Source organism: Netta rufina (genome assembly GCF_964035555.1).
Source record: "Netta rufina genome assembly, chromosome: 3".
In the NCBI taxonomy this organism is placed as follows: Eukaryota; Metazoa; Chordata; class Aves; order Anseriformes; family Anatidae; genus Netta; species Netta rufina.
The window spans coordinates 118783841-118803954 of NC_140125.1; the positions used below are offsets into that span (position 1 = coordinate 118783841).

Genomic DNA, 20114 nt, shown 5'->3' on the forward strand with positions numbered 1-20114 from the left:
ACGGGGACTCCACCACTTCGCCCCCCTCTTCCCGCCCACTACACAGACACGGACACAGCACGGAGAGGTTTGGAGCTCTTTATTCACCGCGGGGACAGCCCCGCACCTCGCTCCCCACAGCCCCTCACGGGCCCCGCACAGCGCCGGGCGCTGTCAGTGGGGGGGGGGCACAAAATGGCGGCGGCGCCCCCTGAGGGGCTCCCTGAGGCGGCAGCCGCCGTTCCCGCCCCTTCCCCTCCCTCCGAATTATGCGGCTGTCTCAGCAAACGCCTGCCCAATACCCGACAGAAAACGCGGAAAAATAGCCTGTAGAGGGATTATAAATTAATTTAATAGTTTTTTAAGATTTTCTAAGTTTTAAAAATTAAATTTATCATGTGGAGACGCCTGCGCTCGGCTAAATTTTGGCTTGTCCATCAGGCGTTTTTTGGGGATGCCCCGCTCGCTGCCCGAAAGCTCTGAAGGCCCCGCGGCGGGAGCGAGAAAGAGGCCCTCAAGATGGCGATGCTGGCGGAGCGTGAGTGCGGCTCCGGGCGGGCGGCGGGAGGCTGAGGGGGGCCCTCATAGGGCGGGGGCGGCCGCTGCTGGGGCTCCTCAGTCCCCGCTGTGCCCCTTTGTGGGTGTCTGAGGGGCCTCTGGGCATGGGTTCCCCTCAGTGGTAGCCCTCTCGGGGCAGCCTGTGCCAGGGCTCCGGCACCCCTGGGCCCAGCAGTGCTGCCTGAGGGGCAGGGGGAGCCGCCGGGGCTCCAGGCTGGGCCCGGGGCCTCTGGGCCTGGCCCTGGGCACCGCTGAGCAGAGCCCGGCTCCGGCCTCTCCGCACCTCCCTGCGGGTACTGACGGCCATGGGGGAGCTCCCCCGGAGCCTCCTCTGCTCCAGGCCCAGCAGCCCCAAGAGTTTATTTTTCAGAAGCTGCTAATTGTTGCTCTCTTCGTTTCTAAGCTCAAGGAGCATCTCTGCAAAGTAGGCTTTCCTAGCAAACTGAAACCACATGCAAGTGAAAACAATAAACTTTCAGCTGCAGGCTTCTATGGGGCAGGGCTCACGTATGATGATTATTAGTGTCCTGACGTGGTTCAAGTAAGCTTCGTGGTGTCAGGACACCGTTAATGTGAGAGCACGAGGTCTAATAAATTTGGTTGACTGTGGGAAAGATGGATTTCAGTATAGTGCCTAATTAAAAAAATCTGTTTCCCACTGGAAAATACAGGTGTGAGTTGTTGAAAATAAACTGTAATAGGTAATTTATAGATTATTTTAAATGTGAGCTCTGTTGGTGCCATTCTTCAGAATTTTATTTGGACGCTCCCATTTCAGTAATGTAATGCTGTGTTAAGGTAGCTTCTGTACGTAGCAAATTCTGAAATCAGTTGCTGCAAAAACCAAGTCCAGTTGCTGAAACCCCACTTTTGAGGGGTTTTTGTTCCTCACCTTCAGCTGAAGTTACAGTTGTGAAGCCAGATTATACAGACATACATTTTGTTTCCAGTGCTGGACTAAGTTCAGCTGTTGTTATTAATTTTCATCCTAAAAGAGAGTCGAGTTGATTGGTTTTACTGCAGCAACGCATTGCAGGGCCTTGAAATAACTTCTCGGTGGTCCCAGTGGCAGGACAAGAAGCGGTGGGCACAAACTGAAACACCAGGAGTTCCCAGGTGGGCAGACACAGAAAGTGCTGAAGACTGAGGTGCTGAAACCCTACCTGGACGTGATCTGAGGCTGCCTGCTTGAGCAGGGGGTTGAAGTAGGCGATTTTGAGAGGTCTGTGTAGCCTCTGTGGTGCCGTGAGCTAAACTGGGAATGGATAGAATCGATTGTTCTGTTATCGAGTAGTTTGAACTTAAAAAATGTAGCCACTGCCAAAGTGGCAGACAAGTCAGCTTTTGGTTCTTGCTTGCTTTTGACTTGGATTTTTAATAAGCTGTGATTAATTAGCTTAGTGTTGTCAGTTTGGAAAATTAAAAGTGTGTGCTGATGTGTTTTGTGGCTTGGATTAAAAATTAAATCCCTTCTGTGGGCTGTATCTTTTTTTCCTGCTCATTGGAGAAACTTCCCCCGTTCGTTATTTCCTGCGTTAACACCAGCTGGGGGCACCCAGCAGTGGCTTAGCCCTGGTAGAAGGGTTTAGGAACTGATCTTTTTCCACAGAGTATCTGAACTACCTAAAGAAATGACCCATTTCTCCACTGGATGGTGCTGCTCACCCAGAATTGCTTTACAGTTTCTCATGAGAGCAGCCCAGGACATCAGTGTTGCCTTCCGAGCTGTTTTTATTTTAGGTAGAAGACAGCAGCTTGGTTCCTTGCTCTTTAAAAATTGGTGAACGGACATTTCTGATGTGATTTATACTTCTTGAAAGTATACGGATGGCTTGCCGTGTATGAAAAGGAGTGCGTTAACCTGGCAGAAGAGTAATTCTTAATGGTAATTAAGAGATTTGAAATACTTGGGGTGAAGCTGCTGGGAAAAGGAAGGCCTCGTGATGTTTCAATGTGAGAAATCTCCATAGGAGGTGCCCTTGGGTTTTGTTAGCGGGGTCCTCCTGGAAGTAAAACATCTGAGGGCTTCTGTGCGGGGAGGCACTCGGGAGAATTACAAGAAGTCAGCTTTTAAAGTGGATTAGTTGAGCTAGATCAAACAATTCGGTTTGGAAGTTAATTTAAACTCCCCTGTTCATTCGACACGGATTACCTCTGCCGTGTAGACAAATCCTTAAAATACACACAGGGGCTTTACAACAGCAAGAATTGCGGTGAATTTCAGTCCTTGGGATTTGCAAAGCCATTACCTGGGAAACTGGACAGCGTAACAGAGGGTGAGGATGCTGAAAGTATCTGACAGTACGCTGTTAGAGCTGGGTCTAAAAAAAAGGCACGGGCAGCATTATATTCTCTTCCAAATTGCTTCTTTTTAGTGGCCTTTGTGTTGCCCTCTCTGCCCTTAATATTTCACTGACAGCAGCAGCAAAGATGTTCCCAGTTTTTGAAGGACTTGGTTTTTGCTGCCAGCTTGATACCTTAGTTTAAAAGTCATTCTGCCCCATAAACTCCTGGAAACTTGAGTCCTTAGAGGTTGTGTGCATCTTGGGTGAAGGAGGAAGGCAAAACATGCTAAATGTCCCAGATCCTTAAGGAATTCAGGAGGGGAACCTGAATTTGCTGGGATCTGTCTAAAATCACAGTCCACGGTGGCATTTTTCCAGCTTCTGGTAGCAGCAGACGGGATTTGTAGGGGATGTTGCTGCCTGGTGGAAAGAGATTGTTGTTTTGGTGTAGAGAAGGGAACTCAATGAGTGTTTTAGGATTCCTGTCGCAGCACTAAGTCATTTTACATACCGTAAAATCTCTTTTTGGACTGTTGGGGCTTTTATGACTTTTTTGTGGGGCACTTTGTTTGAGCTTCGAAGGTTCAAAAACACATTTAAAAACCAACCAGCATCCTGTGCTCTGACGGTGTTAGTTCTTTTAAAAAAGAACAGAGATCAGTCAGAAAATGAACTGAACGTGCCCGTAAGATTCTCTCCCTCTGTCCCAAATTCGAAGCATTGCGTTTTCGGGGGAGATGACTTCCTGATTATGAAAGCGCCTCGGTGGACTTGGCTCCTCGCTGACTCTCCGTGGCCTTGGGTTAAGCAGTCAGTTTTGATCCTCTGTTTCCCATGGCGGTTAATGAAGTTTGTAATCTTCCTGTCTCCCATTCTTTGTCTTGTTTATTTAGGTTCTCTTCCTGCGTGTGTTTAGGTGCGCGCTTACAGGGGCTGCTTCGCGGCGCTAACTTTTCTTCCTCGCTTTCAAAGAAGCTGTTCCTGCTGATGGAGACAAACTCACGCATGTGGGCCTGGGGGACTGTGGTTTCTGTAGTGCTTTACGTAGGACAAAAGAGCCCCGGGTCTCCCTTGGATCTCTGACACCTGCAGTCACATCCGGTGACTTCTTAGTTTCCAAACAAGCCGTTTTGCAGCAGATCCAAGAGCTGAAATCCCTCTGGTTTGCATTGTGCAGTTCAGCTCCCCTGGTCACTTACGTTTGATTTTTGACTTGGTTTTCATTATGAAAGCAAATCTTCAAACTCCTGGGTAAGAGGAAGGATGGCCAGTGGCCGTTTGGCCAGTGCTGGGAAAGCCAGCACTGAAGTCTCATCCCCCGTACATTTTATGTTGAAGCCAGCTGTAAAAAAAAAGTTGGAATAAAGATGGGATTTAAGCCCCTGCACTTAAATTGTAATCCTCAACACCTTCGCTGGATTGCAGCCCGTCCTTAGGGATCACAACTTCGTGGCTGTTTTACTTGGGTGTTCTTTGGACTAAAAGTTTTCATAGGATTATATTTTTTCAATATCACATTTAATAGGGTTAAGCCCCCAAAAAAGTGATCTGTTAAATGAAGGACTTTTCTTGACTTGATAAAATACTTGGCATACCGTGGAAATGTAAATAGAGCCTGTCTGAATTTTTTCCTTTCTGCTCTAGCCCGCAGAAGGCAGAAGTGGTCTGTGGATCCACGAAACAGCGCCTGGAGTAAAGATGAAAATAAATTTGGACAGAAGATGCTGGAGAAGATGGGCTGGTCCAAAGGAAAGGTATGGTCTAAAGGAGAGCTGTCTGGATGAAGGTTTTTGTCTCATTTATTCCTGAATTTAAAACTATTTTTACCAAAAAAATATCAGGGTGTAGAGTTGTGGGCATAAGACTGCTGGGGGATTCCTTGTCCCAGCGTTTAAAACAGCCATGATCTTTTTGTTTGATTTATTCCTTTAAGTTTGCTCAAATTCTCTGCACTCTTAGCAACATTAGATTTCTATAATTTCTTACAAAGGTACTTGCAAGCTTGTTCCTATCTTGCTTTCCCATTTTTCTACCCTCTCTTTGACAAGGTGATGTCCACAAGTCAGAGCAGGAACTAGATCATTAAATCAGGTGGTATTTAGAGAAGGTTTTCAGTTGCTTTCATGCTCACGCTTCTCTCCCTGGCTGTTTGTGCAGTTGAAAGAAACTCCAAGACCTGGAGTTTAATCTTTCACCCGTTTTTAAAGGTTCCTTCTGATCTGGTCCCTGAATGGCCAAACTGCAGCGTTATGGGAGTTGCATTCCTCCCCAACTCCAGCATGTACCTGTGCGGTGGGGTGACAGGTTGCTGGTGCTAAGGATAATCTCTAGGTCAGTGCAGACAGCTGCAGACATTTCTGTTCCCACTTGAAAGCAGTTTAACTTCCACAAAGGAGCCTCAGCAAAGCTGAGATTTGGGCCTGCACATCAGCATGGTTAATGAAACAAACACATGCAACCCTGTGATATATGTTTAGTTTTTCTCCTAGATCTCCTCTGTTTCCTTTTAAATTAACAAAATTAGGCCTGTTCTTAATTCTGCGCACGTGTTACAACTTAGTGTAAAAAATAAGCCTACCCTTGGATTGATCAGCACACAGAAATCTGTCTTTGGTCTTTAATTTCACCGACAATAATCAGCGATCCCTGATTCAGGGGCTGCTGAAGTCAAAGAAGTGGGGTTGGTTTCGCTGGGCTTTAGACCAAACTGTTAAAAGCGTGAGACTGGAAACTGTCTTGTTATGTAAAGTTGTGTGCACGGCTGTTTTGTAAGTGTGAGACCAAAAAGAGGTACATAAACCAGAGTAGAGAAAAGTGCTGATGGTATTTCAGGCTGCTAGCAGCTCCTCTGGACGTGGATAATGCTTTGCTGTTACAAACACTTCGTGTGAGGGTGTGGAAGGAAGGCTCTCGTGGTGCTTTAATTTTTTCTCAGGGTTCCCGCTCGTCATCTTCACAGTAAGTTTCCTGTGTGCGCTACTAGATCTTTCTCTACAACAATTATAGCTGTACTAGAGGGATTTATATCCCCGTTCTGCTACAAACTCAGACAAATGGAAGCATAGCTTGGTCAAGATAATGGGCAACAGCCCATCTGTGCTCTGAAATTAAGCTGCTTACACTAGTCCCGTTACTGGTTGTGCTGGAATTAGGTCATGGCAGGATGTCCTGCTTGTTTCCATACTTTTTGGTTAGCTGAAGTTTTCAAGGTAAATTTTGCCACCTCACTGATCAAAAACCTCTACTGGATTTGTGAGAGGAGCAGCCGTGTTCAGGAATGATCTTTGCCTCACCTACTGGATATGCACAGGCTCTGTCCACGGGGCTTCTTTCCACTACTCCACAACACCCATGCGTACATATTTATTATATTTATTTTATAGATATGTATTTATACATATTTATTACGGTGATTTGTTACTGGTGGGGTGGAAAAGCAGGTAGATATCAGGAGTAATACTCAATTCCAGATGTTTCTTTTCTCCCTGGTTGTGCAATTAAGATAACACAGGGGCTAAAGATGTCTTCCCAGATTTGAATGCTTCTGTTTTTTTTAGGATAGACAAACCCACCATCTGTTTGCCCCACTATCTTCACCAAATCATGAGTGTGAAGGAGATGGAAAAAATTCTTAATGACCTGCTAGCTCCAGTCAGATCCCTCCACCTCCTCTCACCCCCTCTAATATAAATCCGTTCTGCTTTGTAAGCTCCGTGTGGCATCTCTCTCAGCATTTACGCAGCTGCCTTTGCCATGAGGGAGGTGGTTTTGGTAAGAGGCATGTTCTTCGTATGTAGTGTCTTGTTTGAAAATTGTAAACACTTTGGACTTGCCTAGGAATGTCAGGTGGCTTTCTGATTAATCACCCGACTATTTAACGTTGTTGTTATTTTAGTGTTTGTGGTATTTTGCTGGAGGCTTAAGTAGTAAATTAAAAATACTTAATATCTCGTGTGTGCGCTAATGCCTGTGAATGAATTCAGTTGCAGGCAAGCAAATGGTAACTTGTGGTTTCTTGCTGTATTTCATTGCAAAATGTCTTCCAGTACAACGGCTCGAGTTGCTTAGTCACTGCTGGAAAATCCTTACTCCTCTTTTACCCTTAAATCCTCATTAGGGTCTTGGTGCTCAGGAACAAGGAAACACAGAGCACATCAAGGTTCACGTGAAAAACAACATGCTGGGTTTAGGAGCATCCATCAATCACGAGGTGAGTGCTAGACCCAGGTAAGATGTGGCTCCCTTTTCAGCTAATGCATCATCTTTGTAACGGGACTTCAGTGAAATCTGTTATCACACCTGGTGGTAGCACGTACCTTTGTGAATATGCCTTCAGAAACTGTTGAGCTGGAGCGTAGTTATGCTCTGTTAAGTATTTTGGAAGTAAGTACCTGCTTGGAAAGGTTACAGTGAATTCTTAGGCTGTTCAGAGAGTTTTTGCTTCTGAAGCACTAAAATATTTGCTTATTCCCTGCTTAGCTTTATGCTTTCTGCCCCTCATCCTGATACAGTCACCTCCCTGACTGCAGTTCAGGTACACAGGGGGAACTGAACGTGCTTCTAAAGATACTTGTCCTAGAATCAACAACTTAAATAACTCCGTTGCTGGAAAATCACACTAGTATTTTCTGCCTACTTTCGAAAACATCTTACGCAGACTTGGACGTGCAGAGCCAACAGCAGCTCAGTATTGTTTAAAGGCTTACAAACACAATCCTTATCAGTTCTGCACCTCGGATTGTAGTATGCTGTTGTTAGTATTGCCACCTGTGGTGCTTTGTTGGTCCCTCCCACCAAGAAGGATTGAGTATCCGCAATTAAGTTGCTTCTTGGAGAGCAGAGTTTAAAACCTGTTTTAGCAAAACCTCTGTTAGGGCTGAAAACTGTTGCCTCGTATTCACCTGGGTGATATTTACAGGACAACTGGATTGCTCATCAGGATGACTTCAACCAGCTTCTGGCTGAACTGAACGATTGCCACGGACAGGGTGAAACAGGTAGGTTCATGCACTGCTCAATCAGATGCTGGAAGCTGAGCAGAGTTTCCATTCTCTGTCTTACAAGGCTAGCTGAGGCCCTACCTTTGGGCTGCTCATAGTATCCTTGCTGAGTACAACAGCTTCTTTTCTTTCTCCCCCCAAATCACTGAGAGCTGAAGGATGTTGCCATCCATGACTGTGCTCAAGTTTGCCTGGATGTGTAGATCTCAGTGGATCAGTTTAATCTCTGTTAAAGGCTTTTTACTGGAGAAACCAAACATCACAATTCTGAATTTGGGAGTTTTATCCAAGACACAGGGGACCTTTTGCTGGGATGTACAACAGCCGTGCTTTTTTCTTTATAAAGCATCCAGAGCCAGTATGAAAGCTCAAAACACAGGCGTTCACCATTGCAGTGCATTTGCCTTCATTTTTCTTATTAACTATCACATCTGGTTTCCATGCTCTGGTGGTTTCTTAAATACCTACTTTTCCTGTCCTCAAAGAGCTGCTTCTCAGCTTTTGACTCGGAGTTATGCATCTTTGTTTTGAGTGTAGTATAATGTGATTTTTGTAGCCCTGACGTAGAGCACACAAGTGGGGTAACTACACAGCTCTCCCGAAGGGGCTATTTATAAAGTTTATTGGTTTTGAAAGGTGTCGTGCAGTTTGACCTTGGTTTGTAGAAATGAACTCATGCTGGGCTGGCAGGTGTGAGCTTGCAGAAAGAATTTCAGCTGGTTTACCATCTCTCCTTTGGACTGATACATCTCAAACTCTGGTCGTACATCTAAACAACCCTGTGGAGTGTCGTTAAGCCAAGGGCTTCTGTTTGGGCAGAACAACTTGTCCACGTGCTGCTGGTGTCAGAATTGCCAGCTTAATGATTTTAGCCACTCTTAATTTATTCTTAACATTTGTGCTCAGAAGATTTTCAGGAAGAGGAAAGGTACAAAGAGGAGGAGGAAGATCAGCTAAAATGAAGTCTCAAACTTGTTTTCTAATCCTAGAGAACTGGGATTAAAATTCTGAACCCAGTGCTTTAAAAACAGGTATTTTAATTCCTGTGTAAATTATTCTGGCGCATTGGAGCCCTGATTGTGATCTGCGGCCACACAGTGCTGCTAGCTGCTGTAGTGAAAGTCCTCAAGAGGTAGAAGAGCGTCTTGTAGGGAAATTCCAAAAGTTCCTGTCTACCTCTATATCTAAATCCTACCCAAGTTCCAACTTGAGCCATGAGAAGATCATTTAGGTGTAATTGGTGGGAAACCTGCAAACTGATGAGGAGAGAGCTGAAATGATTTGCCCAAGGACACAATGAGTCAGCACAGAGGCAGGTTCATTGAGCAAGGCTGTCTTGTTCCTAAAGCTGTGCTCTATCCTGTAGGTCATCCGTACTGGTACAAAGCGGTCCCATAAAACCATATTTCTCCCTGTTTGACTCAGTCATTTTTCCTTGGTCTTTTTAGCAGCTTGGACAAGAGATTTCAGTCACTGAGCACAAAAAGTCGGCTGCAAGTTGAAAAGCCCCAGTCGGAATCACCTTGGGTGATTTGCAGACTGTAAGCATTGCTCTGAAACTTGTTTCTTTGGCAGTTGTCTTAAGCTGGCAAAACTCATCCAGATAATTCCGCCTGCAGCTGTGCTGCAGGATCAAATGTTACATTGTTGGCCATCATCCAGTTTCAAATTGCATTAAAAGTCAGCTGAAAACCTTCATTGTTCTTAAATAACTGGCGTAGTTGCCAGAGCTGGATTGCAATTAGAGATTGGGAAGGAAGGGCCCTGTGTCGGTTTGTATGCCAACATTCAAATACCCTTAATCTAGACAGATTTAGCTTTCTTCTCTTATTTTTCTAGCTGAGCACCTGGTGAGGAGTTTTTGATTCTTGGCTTTTTTGCTGGGATGCTGAGTGATGAGGACTGTGTCCCTTTCCCATCTACAAAATGGGGTAAAACACTCTGACCGTGCCTGTCACGTGCTTTGGAATATTTATCTATATCAGATTGGCTCTAGAAATGCCCCAACTTATTTATGACTGAATTGCTTTTAGACACAGCAGAAGACAGACAGATGTACCAACTTGTATGTTGCCATTGCCAGCGTGTTTCTAAGCTCGGTGAAATTCCTTCTTGAAGGCACAAGGCGGTGCTGCTGCCCCTTTCGCTGTAAGAATGAGGTGCAGGAGGAAGCCTCGCAGAGATCCTTTCCTATGTGAAGTTCAGTACAGGCGGATAGGAGAGCAGGCTCAGAGTGCTGCACCTTTGGTCAGGGTATTTTAATTGTCATGCTTGCTTTCCCCATAGACCCTTCTAATTTGGATTTTCAACTGGACTGCAAAATCTAAAACTGGATTTTCTAGTCCTTTTCTCATTAAGTTTTATGTGCAACATCAGGAGTAGATCTGAGGCTGCTTTCTGGTAGTAAACTCTCCCGCTGCAGGCTGTAGATCTCTTTTTTAGGTCAATGACTATCATCAGGTGGCACTCTTGGCGAAGTGCTGTAATTCCAGTGCCAGAAAAGCTTGGTCTGCACAGCTGTCAGGGGTGGGATTGTATGAAAAAGGTGACTCAACTTGGGTATGGGTTGATTTCCCTACCTATACCAGTTGCCACTGGCAGGAAAAAAAAACAATCTCACCCTAAGTAGCCTTTCGTATAGTTATGAAGCACAGAATCCTGTAGTGAGTACTTCTCTTTGGGACAGGACGATAAAGTAGTTCTTACTGGACTGCAGGTTACCTCCTCCAGAGAATTTCTTGTAAATTAACGGGCTCTGTGGGTGCAAAGAGTGTGTCTGAACCAGTAAAGTAACCTGCCATGGCACAGAAACTTGCTATCTGTACTGTTAAATAGTTTAATAATCCCTCACGTGCTTCTGACCTGCACAAGCTAAGTCTCTCAAACAAGTCCTGAATGAAAGTGGGCCTTAACCAACTCCAGAGACCATTCCCAGTGGGTAGCTCAGAAGTAGCCCTTCAACTGAAAGTTAGAAGAACTAAATAATGTAGATGTGGCACTTCTAGCTGGCCTCAGGGAAGAAAAAGGTCAGCCTGTTTAATTTCCTTACACAAAGATATCAGACTGTGGCCATATAGGGGCACTTTAAGAAGTGTTAGAGTTGGAAAACTTGCCTGGTGTGATGTTTTTATTTTTTTTCTCTCCCTTTCTATCCATTCAGATTCAGTATTTTATTTTGTACCGTTTCTTACGGCTTTGTCAGACACTAGCACTGGAAATATTTTGTAACAAATGGCACAACCAATCCAGCTTCTTACTGTAGAAAAATGTGTTAAATTAGACTTTGCCTTTGACCTGCAGTGCTCGTATCTGCCTTTTCAAATTACACTAGATTGGAGATGGGAAGGGAAGGGGATGTGGCAAAAAAAAAGTCATGCAGTAACATGTCTCAGAAGAAAATTACCATGCTTCCTTCAGTGCTATGCTGTTACAACTTGGTTTTGAAAGAGAAAGTTAAACACAGTGATGTTTGAATTTGGTTGTTAGCCTTTCTCTAACAAGATTGGAACCTGCCTTTTTATTTTTTAGAGTCCTCAGTGACTAATCAGAAGACGACGTTTAGTCTCGAGGAAAAATCCAAATCCTCCAGGAAACGTGTCCATTATATGAAGTTTGCAAAAGGTAAGAGGAATTGTTTCTGGTTCATAAGCTGTAGCCAAGATTAGTAAAGCATACATCAAGGTGATCTGTTACTTTCTGTAGTCTATATATGACAAGTAGAATCTTGATTTAGAAATCCCCCCTGCAGCAACCTGCTTAAGGCTATAATACACTATTTCTCTTTATTTTGGACAATTCTGGACGGCTTTGGGCTGTTATCATTGAATAAATTAATTCCTGCCTGTAGGAACCATCAGCTGACTAAAGAACAATGAATATTCTCAGCGATATGAGTGGGAAAAGGGCTGGAGAGGTTGACAAAGATGATGGCCAAGTAACTGTTATCTGGACTGCACTATCCTCTGAAATCTCCAGTAACCCTGCCAAGAGATCATGTGGATAAGATAAGCGATCAGATTAAATGATGCAGGAAGAGGAAAGCCCTCTTACATCTACCAGATACTTTATTGGGTCAATTCGGACAGCGATGGGTGGCCAGAAAATCCATATCAGGAACTTGTGGAGTTACTCAACTTCTTTTCTGGAGTGTGATGGCATTATTTCAGCCAAACCTGCTTTCTGCTCTTGGCCATTGTTAATCCCTCGCTCTGTTTCTCTCTTGGTAATGTTCTCTTTCCACGCACCCCTGTGCACATGGTGGGTGTGAATCTGTGGCTCAGTAGAGGGATGGGATTGATTTCCACTGCTGGTTAATGTATTAAACTTAAAGCTCGGGGTAATGTTTTTGGATAACAAATGCTTCTGCTGAAACAGAGGTAATTGGCTTCTGAATGGAAGCCAAATTCTGATATTGGGGGTTGGGTCTTTTGATGAAGTAATTCAACCTAGAAGTCAAGTGTGTTAACATGACCCTGCCACTTAATGACATTAAACAATTAAAGTGGTTCAGGACTTCAAGTACAGAGACCATGGCCTACTTGAGGTAGTAGCAAAGAGGATTTATTTTTATTTGTTTTTAACTTTTTGCTAAATAGAGGGGGGGGTGGAATGCATCTCTTAGGCATTAAAAACACAGAGTAAGGCTTTTGTCTTAGCAATATCCCTTATTTGTTTGGCTGCAGTGCTTCTGTAAGGCAGGCCCCTCTTGGACTGTACCCTCTGCGGTTTAAACCAGGGAAATTCCTCCTTTTCAGGGAAAGAGGAAAAGTTATTTGAAAAAGGCTCATGTTGTTGTGGCCCTTGTTGTTGAAGTCCGATCCTGCTTCCTTTCAGACTAAACAAGACAAGCTCGCACAAAAGCAGGAGAAGGGAGCACCAGCGATAGAAAACGCAGCTTCCGTTTCTGATGCTGTTTTGTAGCCTCACTGCTGGAGGAACACAGGCACCACTCATAGTCTTGGCCCTCGCACTTGAATCTGGGAAATTTATATCAATATGACATTGACAGTGGTGTAAAAAGCTCTGTGGTGACGTCTCCTTACCCTCTGTAGGCAGTCCAAGATCCTGAGAAAAAGGAACAGGTGGAATAGTCAGATGTTGTTCTGAGGTCAGTGATTTTGGAGTCTGACTATCAAATGCAGTATGGTGAGAGCCAAGCAGACTCCTGGGTGCTGTCAGTTGGCCTGTCTGGACTCATTTTTGTTTCTTCAACTTCTTCTGACTTTTTTTTCCTCAAAGAATTCTCTGAGACAAGCAGCGGACAACTGAATATAAAGGCTTCTGCGCTGTGAGCTTGGCCAAACATTTGCTGGCATCTCAGAGTATCACATCACACCCTTTCTGTCCTCTCTACTGAAGTCCTACTGAAACTCTTCGCTTTGCCCTTGAAATTGTTTTTATGCTGGGATAATCCAGTGTGTTGCAGAGGTGGAGGTTTTGCTTTTCAGAAGCCGTTTCACGTACCAAAGAAAAGCACCCACTAAGTAAAGATTTTTATATTTTTACTACGTGGAGGAGATGTAAGTCCCTAACTCTGTCAGAGACGGGGAATTCTCATGAGAGTCCCAAGATGTGCATTTTCTCTTTGAACTTTTCTTGTTTGCAGGAGATTACACCTCCTCTTCCCCTTTAGAGTAGGTAGAACAGGCTGGTTCCCTCATCTTGCTACGCCAATTACAGTGTCAGATGGGGGAAAAACAAGTTGTTTCCCTGTGGACATACAGGGACACAGGCTATAGTTGCATCCCCACCCACACATACGTTTCCCACTGTATTTGGTAGCCACGGGCAGCGTTCACGTAATGTCTGTAACATGCTGTTCCTGATTTGTGCACCTCCAAAAATAACTTCTCCATCTCTGCAGGCTAAAGTTTGTTATTACCAAATGTGAAGATTGTGGGTTTTATCCTCCCCTTACTCCTTCCAGGTAAGGATCTCTCTTTGCGCAGTGAAGATGATCTGTCCTGCATATTTGGGAAGCGACAGAAGACTACGAAGACGCAGGTAAATGAGACTTCATTTTTCTTTTGTTTCCTTGCTTAGCTTTGGTCATAATAAAGGCATATCTAAATGTCTTGCTGCTAATGAGATTACCGCATGTTTATCAAAAGCAAGGGGTCTTCTGCCCACGGAATCACTCGTTTCTATGTAAAAGTTGCAGGTGGAGTGCCGTTCTCTGAACTGCTGGAGTGTATGAATATCTGTATAAATTACTGTGATGTAACTTCTTTGGAATTAGGAATCTTCATTACTTTTCATTACTTCAATTTTACACTACTTAGGCGACATACGTTGTGAAGTAGATAAACTTTCCTTCATCTGAAAGTTCCATAAACGTCAGAAATAAAATCTGACATTCAGCAGCAACCGGCCAATCTCAGCAAGCTGCTTTGTTTTCACGAGAAGTGGGAAAGGTTTGCTCATCTTTGAGCAACAACAAATAGCGAGAAGACTTTTCCCCAACTTTGTGTAATGAGATCAATGTTTCTGCTAGCATTTTTTATACTATTTATTAGCATTTTCCACTTGTGGAGAACAGATGAGCTATATCAGTATATGAGAAACATGCTTACACTGGGACATGACTAATGTATCCAGAAAGATTCTTTGGAAAAGATAACATCTGGAGAAACACAAATAAATGCGCTGCACGGATGGCACGGTTGATTCAGAGGTCTCTGAAGTCTCTTGCAGCTAAAGGGAAAGATGAGACCTGAAAAATTTGAATGGAAGTTTCTGGAATACCCTGTATGTATCTGACACCTTGCTTATTGTGCATACTCTTGAAAATTGTTTTGTAACTTCACTGTTAGCCACTGTGACATTTGGAAGGAGAAGAATAGGGGACAAACGCGCCGTAAGATCCTGGGCAGCAGTAAAAGTAATAAAATGTTTGTAGTTGTGTAAAGTGTAGGTGGAATGACAAGGGGTTGTGAAGAAGAAATTGAGACTCACTAAGGATTCTTCGCTTGGAAGACCTCCTAATATGAAATACAAAATACTTCGGTGGGTGTCTTGGGTTAATTTGAAGGATTTGGTCTTGCTGTTATCCTGTGTTGTGTTATAATTTCAGAGAACATGCTGTAGGTTTTAGAGTTGCTGGTAGGAAAGCTGTTTTGTGGGTACTCTTTAAACTACAAAAATACATTCACAGCTAATTAAATGAGGAAGCTGGAAGAGGCATAAGCAAATCAAGAACTGTTCTGTCTTGTCTGCCACCGTCAATACCAGTGTGAACCTTTGTTACAAGTCACATGGTTTGGCTTGAAAGGTGAGAGCTTGGGAAGAGGCCGTCAGCCACAACAGAACCCATCTGAACTTAGCTGCTCTCTTGATAGAAGCATTTCGGGACTTCAGGTTAGAGATCTCAATTGTTAGGGATCTCAGATGCTGGAGGTAAACGTGCACCATCAGAACCCCCTGATTAACACTGCTCCTGCTCAGGTAAATATGCCAGAGATCCATCGCAGCCAGGTTGGTAAGAAATGAGCTGGAGTTTAGTGCAAATCCCCAGGAGACAGTGCTGTGGCTAAAGCAGTAGATTTTGCCCACCCGTGGGTTCTTCCGAATAGTTGCTCTCATTTTCTCTGCACGTTCCATATCTGGGGAAATTAAAATAAGTTTGGAAAGTGGTGCTGCTGCTTCTGGGGCTTTCTCCTGGAGAACATTGCTTCTTTTGAGAGGCACTGGACATCATACGTGCTCGTGGCTGCTGTTGTGCATGTTTCCTTTCTACCCTCGCTGAACACTAAGCTAATGGTTCAGGGTTCTGGCAAAAACTTACAGGCTGTTCCCTGTTCATCGGCCAGATTTCCACATGCAAATATAGGCAGGAGGTAATATAATTTGGAGCTGCATTGTTGTCTTCTGGCTACTGTCTGCTGCTAAGCAGCCACAGGGAGAAAAAGCCAGAGGCAGCACAACTATGCTTTTTTTTTTTTTTTTTCCTCCTTCATGGGTCAGAGATCTGTGGAGTTTGCACAGAACAAAAAAAAAACGCATTGCTCAGGCACTCCAGCTCAACAATTTCATTTCATTGCACCCATGAACTCTCTCTACCCTTCGCATCATGTTCCAGAGCCTGGTCGTTAAGGTGGCATAAATGGAACTGCCACATGAGGATTTGCAGTGCTGTTCCCTTTGCGTGTTTGCTTTCTGTTCTTTGAAATCCCTAGGCTCTGGGCATTGCCCGAACGTGGCAGGGAGAGTGCTACAGCAGCAGGAAAGCGCTGTCATTCTCCTGGAAGCAAGTTGTTCCTGTCTGTTCCGTGCAGAGATAATGTGGAAAGAGCCCTGCTGCCCGTCAGAGCCCTGGGGTGTACCTACAGGCTGTGGAAGGCCCTCGTTGCTTTTAATTGCAGCTCCTGCAGCCACTAATAACACCCAGGTGCTGCAGTTCTTGTTCAGAGCAGATAAGGACAGCTTCCATATGTACCTAGGTGCTACAACTGCTACTACTACGGTCAGTAATAGAATGGCTCGGGTTGGAAGGGATCTTAAAGACCATTTAACTCCAACCCACAAATAAATCAACTCGTATGTTCTGAGTTGTATTTGCAACTGAGATGATATACAGAAATTGGTCCTGTAGCTTAAAGACCTATCTTTAAGGCTTTTTCTGAGGTATTAGATTCTTTTTTTTTTTCTTGTTTTTCTTTCCAGAGATCCAATTACAGAAGCTTTCAGACTTCTGGAGGTCTCTAGATCAGAGTTGCAGGGTCAGCTTCAAGGTACTTGAGACTTTGTTGAACTAGAGTTTGACCACCTCCCTTAAAGCTTCCGATTTAAACCTCTGACTAAATTAAGTGAATGGATGAAGCATCGGTTGAGAAGTGAGAGATGGGAACATCTGGGAAAAATGAAATTCTTACACTATGAGCGGATTCAGCTGGATGAGCATTTGCAGATCTGTAGGCATTAGGGGTGCTGGAAGTTATGGAAAGGTTTCAGAATGTCTGCCATTGTCTGCTGGCATTATCACTAAGTTTTTCATCTGTAAGAGTTGCAGAGCTTTTCTTATTCCTAAGAGGTGTTGTACCCACTGCTTTTCTGTATCTACCAGTGTCCTATAGTGCTGTAGATCCTGGCAGTGGTATCATATTGATAATGATCAGCACTGTGGTGCTAGGTCTGGCTGTTGGTTGGCTGGTGTTACACCAATTTGTTCCTTAAAGAATGGGAAAAGGGGGTGGGGGGAACCCAGGAAACTCCATCTGTGCTTACAGGCAAGTGGAATCCAGTGCAAGGACTCAAGGCTCGCTGATATGCTCAGGACTCTGACCCCACAAAATCATCCTGGCTCCTCTGAAGTGCTGGTCAAAAACATGTCCCCCTGAACTGCTGCTGTGATAAAAGGTAAAAAATCAAAAATCAGCAAATCAAAAAAATAAAAATAAAAAAGTGAAGAGATGCTGTTCCAATTGGTCATGTTCAGTCTTTTCTGGTATGCTCATTAGCAATCATTTTATGATCTTGACCTGCACAAGTCTTTGGCAAAGATGTTTTGTGCTAGTTTGATCCGTGGTGGTGTAACTGGAGAGCTGATCTTGGAGTCGCTTTGGAAATGTCTCAGTGGCCTGGCTCCTCTTGTGTCACACTGACACTACTGCAGCAAGTGGGGATGTTGAAATTTGGGTTATCTGCATTATCAAAGTAAAAGGGGAGTTGGCTAGAGGATTGTAAAGATTGCGAAAGAGTGGAATTGCAAGGGATATGGAAGGAAATGCTGTTTGCCCTTACGGGTTGAAAGGAGCTTCTCTAGAAAGGATAAAACCAGGATACTGGGTCTGCTGTTTTGATGGTGTTGGGATGTGTGTTCCTAATCTTAGGCACTTGCAACCTTTAATTCTCTTAAATATTAAACATAAAGGCAGTTTCCAAAAAATGTTGATAAATCATGTGTCCAACTAAAAACTCCTTAATAAACAACACAGGGACTCTTTTTTTTTTTTTTTTTTAATAAAATAAAAAACGGGGGGAAGAAAACAATGGCTGGGCTTCAGAGTGGAATTAAATTGGAAACGTCTGCAGTTTTTCCCAGGGAGAGTAAGTGATCGAAAATATTGAATTGTAATTATGATGCTCTCTGGGGACGTGCGATGAGGACCTGTTTTGCAGGGTAAGATCTGCCAGACATTTTTTTTTGCCCCCACTTTCCCTCTAATTTTCTCACTTGCTTAGGAACACTGGGAGCTGGGGAGACAGAAAAACAAATTCCATTAGTTCCTATCTGGTTGAACTTCCTGGAACCCCCACTATTTTTTTTGCTTCTCAGAATTTCCTTCCTCCATCCAGCTGTGTTTCCTGATGAAGCCTTATCACTGGAGAAAATACTCCTGAGTGAGCCTGAGGATTTGGGAATGAGTTACAGACAGTCCCAGCTTGGTTGCTGAACAACATGATTCTGGCACTGATTTCGCTTTGGGGGCTGGGGGAGTAGTTCTGATTTGCTGGCGCATTTGTAATAACTCTGTTTGAGATGTGTACAAAACTGAATGTTTTGCATCCATCTCACTTCCACATCTCAGGTCGTTCGATGAGTAATCTGCTTCCTCCAAATTTTTGTAACTTGGATATAAACCTGCGTAAGTTCCCTTAAACTGCCTAATCCAAGTAGCCCGAAAGTCTTGAGTTCGTGGTGATCTCTTCCGTGTTAGTCATTAGAAATGTAACTATCCGCCCTGTTGCTTTTTCACTTTTTTAAAAAAAAAAAAATCAGGAAATTGTCTTCTGACACATTTTGCAGAACTTCCTCAACTGACTTACATTTCCCAGCACTTATCAGAAAAACTTGTTGGCTAATCTTAAGGGACATAACTGAAAATCCATTAAAGTCTGGCTCTGTCACTGGCTCACTGAAGCTCTGGGTAAGCTGATGCAATTCCCTACACCTCAACTTTCTCTCTGCAAAATACCAGTTGAGATACTAACGTTTGTGGGTTTGACAACTGGCTTTTAGGCAAGGGACAACTTCAGGGGGACAAACTTTCTTGTGTTTTCTTGCTCGCAACAAAAGTCTCTGTTTAGAACTTAAAGGGAACAAAAACCAGCAGAAAAGTTAGTTAATTTTTAACTTACACTTTTCACTGTTCTGCTTTGGAGACTTCAGCTAGCATGAGGTATTTAGGACTCAGAAGCAGAACAGAAAGAGGACATCAAAAACCTGGAGAGAGTCCAAAAGGATTTAGTAAAATGGGCGACAGGGTTAGAGGGCATGTCCTAGAAGGAGAGAGTGGAGGAACTGGATACGTTCATCTTAGAAAAGAGGCAGAAAAAGATGACCTCTCTGCCTATAAATATCTGGGGGCCGGGAGAGGGAGGAACAGAGGAAGGGAAGGGATAGTAATCAGGGTAGGCAAAAGCCAAGAATGGTGGTGGGGGTGAAAAACCTTCAATTAGAAAAAGGAAGACACAAGCTTACTCTTCTGCAGGCTTCCTCATAGTGATGTCAGCAGGGCAGTGGAAGAGTCCCCTAAGGGAAATCCCAGCTCCTTAGTAAGTGATGCCAAGAAAAAAATATGAGTTTAACACTTTTAAACCCGTTGGAATGGGGAAAGGTGAATTGATTGAAGTAAAACATCTCCCAACAACTTCTTCTTTGAGCAGCTCATGTAATGAAGCTTGGTTTCCTGTGGTTGTGTTGTCCTTGGATTCTGTGGTCTAAAGGAGATGAGCTCATGCTGAAAGCCCTGTCCATGTGCATGCTGATCTGTTGGCCTTCTCTGTCCAGATGCCTGTTTTCATTAAATATTTCAGAGTCATAATGTGTTCGAAATCTCTAAGCTTCTGTTGGGGTGGACTGAAAAATTGCTGGAGAGACAGGAGCACGATGTACACAAATGTCTGGGCAGAACGAATGTGGAAACTTCACTTCCTTAAGAAACCACAGTAAAAATGTAGTTGCTGTCAGTGGGCTCCAGAGAAAGACAAAAGGAATATACTGAGACAGACTTTCACATCTTTCCTTTTTTTAATTACACGAGTATTATCAGGAAAAAAAATGCATTTTAAAGGCACTTGGCATCTCGTGCCTAGGTGCCGTTGTCATCAGGCTACAGAGTTTGCCAGATTTGGGATTAAAATTTAGAACTTCATGGTGCTTATTCCTGTATGTGACTTCACCATTTCAGCACAGATGTAATGTGTTTTGTTGGCATTAGAAAGAGTAAGAATAATACTTTATCAAGAATCAAGGGAAAGAACACATAGGGGCTAAATCCCACCATTTGTTACCTGACTTTACAGAAGATCTGGGCATCTTTTCCAGGCTCCCATTGTAGTGATGAGGCACAAG

General features: G+C 43.8%; 1 protein-coding gene across 1 annotated transcript in view; it reads left to right on the plus strand.

The window, feature by feature from the left end:
• Window positions 1-490: 490 nt before the first annotated feature.
• The window catches only part of PINX1 (PIN2 (TERF1) interacting telomerase inhibitor 1), a 58034-nt gene continuing 38410 nt past the window's right edge, over window positions 491-20114 (plus strand). The window contains exons 1-6 of the mRNA XM_084284110.1: window positions 491-517; window positions 4467-4576; window positions 6940-7032; window positions 7741-7819; window positions 11351-11443; window positions 13749-13825. Coding sequence (XP_084140236.1) covers window positions 499-517; window positions 4467-4576; window positions 6940-7032; window positions 7741-7819; window positions 11351-11443; window positions 13749-13825 — 471 coding nt within the window. The 5' untranslated portion in view covers window positions 491-498. The remainder of the gene's footprint in view (window positions 518-4466; window positions 4577-6939; window positions 7033-7740; window positions 7820-11350; window positions 11444-13748; window positions 13826-20114) is intronic.